The following is a 4131-nucleotide window of genomic DNA, read 5'->3' as shown; positions in this document are numbered from 1 at the left end:
GGGGGGGGGGGGGGGGGGGGGGGGCGCGGGGGGGGGGGGGGGGGTGGCGTCCCCCCCGGGGGGGGGGGCGGGGTCGGCGGGTGGGGGGGGGCGGGTGGGGAGGAGGGGGTAGCATACGCCGCTGGCTGGCTGGGCTGGCTCGTCTCCCCCAGGGGTGGACGCGTCAGCACTCGGTTGCCGCGGCAACGCAGGGAGGAGGGGGCCCACGGCGGTGGCGTTTGAAAGGAGGTCAGAGGGAGCTCGGTTTGAGCCCCAGCCTGGGAGCGAGGGAGGCGGGAGGCAGCTGCCCCTCCTGCGTCCTGCAGCAGGCCGGCGGGCGCCGAGGCTCTGCCCCGTCCCTCTCCCTCCTCCCTCCTCCCTTCTCCGCCCGCCTCCCCGCCGCTCCCTCCTCCCACCTCTCCTCCTCCCTCGTCTCCCCGGTCCTGTGCTTGCTGCTCCGAGGCTCCCCTGGCTCCCCTCTCCTCCTCCATGCGGGGGGCGGGCGCGGGGCCGGGGCCGGGCCGGGCGATGGGGTTGGGGGGCTGCGGGGAAGCTCAGGGCGGCCGGGGCCAGGGCCGGGCTCCTCCCCGAGCCGGGGGACCGGACACCCGGAGCTCTCCCCAGCCCTGACGGGCGCGCCCCGATCCGAGCCAGGAGGGGAGGCGAGGCGAGGCAGGAGGCCACCGTCTCTGCTGGCTGGGCACCATGCTGATCAAGGAATACCACATCCTCCTGCCCATGAGCCTGGAAGAGTACCAGGTGGCCCAGCTGTACATGATCCAGGTGGGGCCCGGCCGAGCCAGCCCGGGAGGCAGGGGCTGGGTGGGAGGGGGCGGCCGAGAGAGGAGGGTGTCCCGGCGCCGACGGGGGAGGCGCTGGGCCGGGGAGCGGAAGAGAGCGTCAGGTGGGGATGGAGATCCTGGGCACGAGGATGAAAGGAGAGGGAGGGGGGTGGTGGGGAAGGGGCGACCCCAGAGAGAGGAAGGCGCCGGGGCATTGCAGAGCAGCCCGGAGATGGGGGAGGGAGGCTCTGAGTGGGGGAGGCAGTGCTAGAGAGAGAAGGAGGGAGAGGATGGGGGAGGGGGCCTAGGGACAGCAGTGCCCAGGTCGCGGGCCCCTGACCCGACCTCCCGGGGCCTTTGCAGAAGAAGAGCCGAGAAGAGTCTAGCGGCGAGGGCAGCGGGGTGGAGATCTTGGCCAACAGGCCCTATGAGGATGGGCCAGGGGGCAGCGGGCAGTACACCCACAAGGTCTACCACGTGGGCTCCCATATCCCGGGGTGGTTCCGGGCCCTGCTACCCAAGGCCGCCCTGCAGGTGGAAGAGGAGTCCTGGAATGCCTACCCTTACACCAGGACTCGGTAAGGCTAAGGGGAACGGGCAGCAGGTACCCCTTGAGACCCCGGGGGAGCTGGGCTTAGGCCCAGCCAGGGATGCTGGGCTGCAGGGGGGAGGGGGGGGATGGGAGCTGAAGGAGGCTGCATAGGGGGTCCTGGGGAGTGCCGAGCTGCAGGGCATGGATGCCCTGCTGAGCCTAGTGCTGGCCCTCCCCCAGATACACCTGCCCCTTTGTCGAGAAATTCTCCATTGAAATAGAAACCTACTACCGGCCTGATGGGGGTCAGCAGCCGAATGTCTTCAACCTGAGTGGGGCAGAGAGAAGGCAGCGCATCCTGGGTATGAGCTGGGGGAAGGCCCAGCTGGGTGACCTTGGGCCAGTCCTTCATTTTCTGGATCCTTGGCCTGGCCCATTGGAGGCAGAAGGCCCTGGGGTGGAGTCTCACCTTGACCCATCCGGGCTCAGTCACCTCACTGGCAGGGGCCCTAGGCATCTCTCTTTGCTGAAGAGCACTTGCCAAGATCGGTCAGGGAGGGAGTTTCCACACCAGGAATCCCCCATACTGACCAAAATCCTCAGACCCAAATAAGCAGAAAGAGCCTCATGCTGTAGACATTATGGGTCTGGGAGAACGAATGGAAGACCCTGTGAGAAGGGGAAGCAGGGTTCCTGGGGTAGGCAGCATGATGCAGGGGATTCCAATGCTCTGCACTGCTGTGTATCAAGCCTCTAGGGAGGCCTAGACCTCAGTTTCCTCATCTGTAAAGTGGGGGTTGGATTAAGTGGCTCTCGAGCCCTTGTGGGATGCTGGCTGGGCATCCCAGGAGGGCTCTGCCTCGCCTTGCCCCCAGACACCATCGACATTGTCCGAGATGCCGTGGCCCCCGGCGAGTACAAGGCTGAGGAAGACCCGAGGTTGTATCGCTCTGCCAAGACAGGCCGGGGGCCCCTGGGGGATGACTGGGCGCGGCTGGCTGCTCAGTCGGGCCCCCTGATGTGTGCCTACAAGCTCTGCAAGGTGGAATTCCGCTACTGGGGCATGCAGGCCAAGATTGAGCAGTTCATCCATGATGTTGGTGAGGAACAAGGCAAAGAGAAAGGATCCCGGCCCTTGCCAGTGGGTCCTGCCCCGTGGCCCCCTGGCCCTGTCCACCTCCCCACCTGCTCCCGGCCATGGGGCCCTGCCTCAGCTCAGGCCTGGGCTCTTCCCTCCCAGGTCTAAGAAGGGTGATGCTTCGAGCCCACCGCCAGGCCTGGTGCTGGCAGGATGAATGGACCGAGCTCAGCATGGCGGACATCCGGGCTCTGGAGGAGGAAACGGCCCGCATGCTGGCCAGAAAGATGGCTAAGTGCACCACACCCGAGGGGGAAGGCTCGGAGTCCACCTCGAAGCCAGGGATGGAGGGCCGGGTCGATGCAAGCGGAGCAGGAAGTCCCGAGGGGGCCGAGAGCCCCGCAGGGGCTGACGCTTCCCCGGACACCGACAGCTTCTCCAAACAATGGTCTTCGTCCCCTCGGTCTTCTTACTCCTCCCAGCACGGAGGTGAGGCGGGGGAGGGGAAGGCCGGCTGACCTGGGGAGGCCCAGGGAGGGAGGGGGAAAAGGGGCTCAGGCAGGGGACAAGAGCCAGGCCAGTAGCCCAGAGGGTGGCTTGGGAAGAGCTGACCAAAGCTGCTAGCCCCTTCTTCTTTGGGCCTCAGTTTCCTCGTTTGTGAATCTCCAGAGAGCTCTACGGTGTCCTCCAGCTTTAACCCTAGGATTCTTTGACCGGAACTGGCTAGGGCAGAGGCTGGGGCTGTGAGCTCAGGCCCTCCAGAGAGTGACAAAAGGGGCCCTTGCAGGGGGGGTGTCCCCACAGAGTTTGTCTGAGTGGAGGATGCAGAACATTGCCCGAGACTCAGAGAACAGCTCAGAGGATGAGTTCTTTGATGCACATGGTATGTTTCTTCCTCCTTCCTCCTCCCTCCCTCCCTTCCTTTCTTCCTTCCTTCCTCCTCCCTTCCTTCCTTCCTTCCTTCCTTCCTTCCTTCCTTCCTTCCTTCCTTCCTTCCTTCCTTCCTTCCTTCCTTCCTTCCTTTCTTCCTTTCTCCCTTCCTTCCCTCCTTTATTCCTTCCTTCTTGCCTCCCTCCCTTTTTTCTTCCTTTCCACCATTTCTTCCTTCCTCACTCCTCTCACTCCTCTCTCTCCTTTCCTCCAAGCATTTAAGAACAGCCCCTACCATGTGCCAAGCACAAGGCTCCGGGGCAGGGAGACAAAAACACAGACAGCCCCTACCCTTAGCAGCTGCCATTCTCCTGGGTGGGCATACTGTTCAGTCAGTGAACAGAAGGCCTAGGGAAAATATCTCCACATAGACCAGTAAAGGACACAAGACCATCAGCCAGAGGAGATGAGCCCTAGCAGCCCAAGGCACCAGGCAGGGGCTTCAGGGCAGATAGAGCTGTTCAAAGCCAGCCTGACCCTGGGGCATATGCATATCAAAAGGGGAGATCAGATCTCAGTGCCTGCCTTCCTGCAGCTTCCAGTCAGGACTAAAGGGCACACAAACTGACCACTCTCCTGCACAATCCTCAGAGGTCCAATGGGGCAGCATGGAGGGCTCCCTGGAGGTGGTGACAGTGGCCCTGGGAAGGGGGAGGGGGATTGGACACAGGTTTCTGGCAGGAACCTCTCCTTGCCCCTTTGCTTCCCACCTCCCTGTCCTCCATCCACCCCTCCTCACTCTGCTCCCCTCTCCCCATACTCACTCTGCCCCCCCCATTCTGCCCCCCGCCTCCCCCTCACTCTGCCCTTCACCTTCCCCTCCTCACTGT

At 64.0% G+C, this 4131-nt stretch overlaps 1 protein-coding gene across 1 annotated transcript in view; it reads left to right on the top strand.

Annotated features, from left to right (window-relative positions):
• PITPNM1 (phosphatidylinositol transfer protein membrane associated 1) overlaps positions 1 to 4131 on the top strand; it is a 15900-nt gene that overhangs the window by 1597 nt on the left and 10172 nt on the right. The window contains exons 2-7 of the mRNA XM_069066500.1: positions 634 to 762; positions 1125 to 1339; positions 1534 to 1655; positions 2169 to 2393; positions 2534 to 2860; positions 3159 to 3254. Coding sequence (XP_068922601.1) covers positions 685 to 762; positions 1125 to 1339; positions 1534 to 1655; positions 2169 to 2393; positions 2534 to 2860; positions 3159 to 3254 — 1063 coding nt within the window. The 5' untranslated portion in view covers positions 634 to 684. The remainder of the gene's footprint in view (positions 1 to 633; positions 763 to 1124; positions 1340 to 1533; positions 1656 to 2168; positions 2394 to 2533; positions 2861 to 3158; positions 3255 to 4131) is intronic.

The sequence above is a fragment of the Petaurus breviceps genome, unplaced genomic scaffold (genome assembly GCF_028583685.1).
Source record: "Petaurus breviceps papuanus isolate PSGF00001 unplaced genomic scaffold, PetGlider_PUasm1.0 90721, whole genome shotgun sequence".
In the NCBI taxonomy this organism is placed as follows: Eukaryota; Metazoa; Chordata; class Mammalia; order Diprotodontia; family Petauridae; genus Petaurus; species Petaurus breviceps.
Note: the sequence above shows the minus strand (reverse complement) of the source record. Positions and strands in the feature narration are given on the sequence as shown.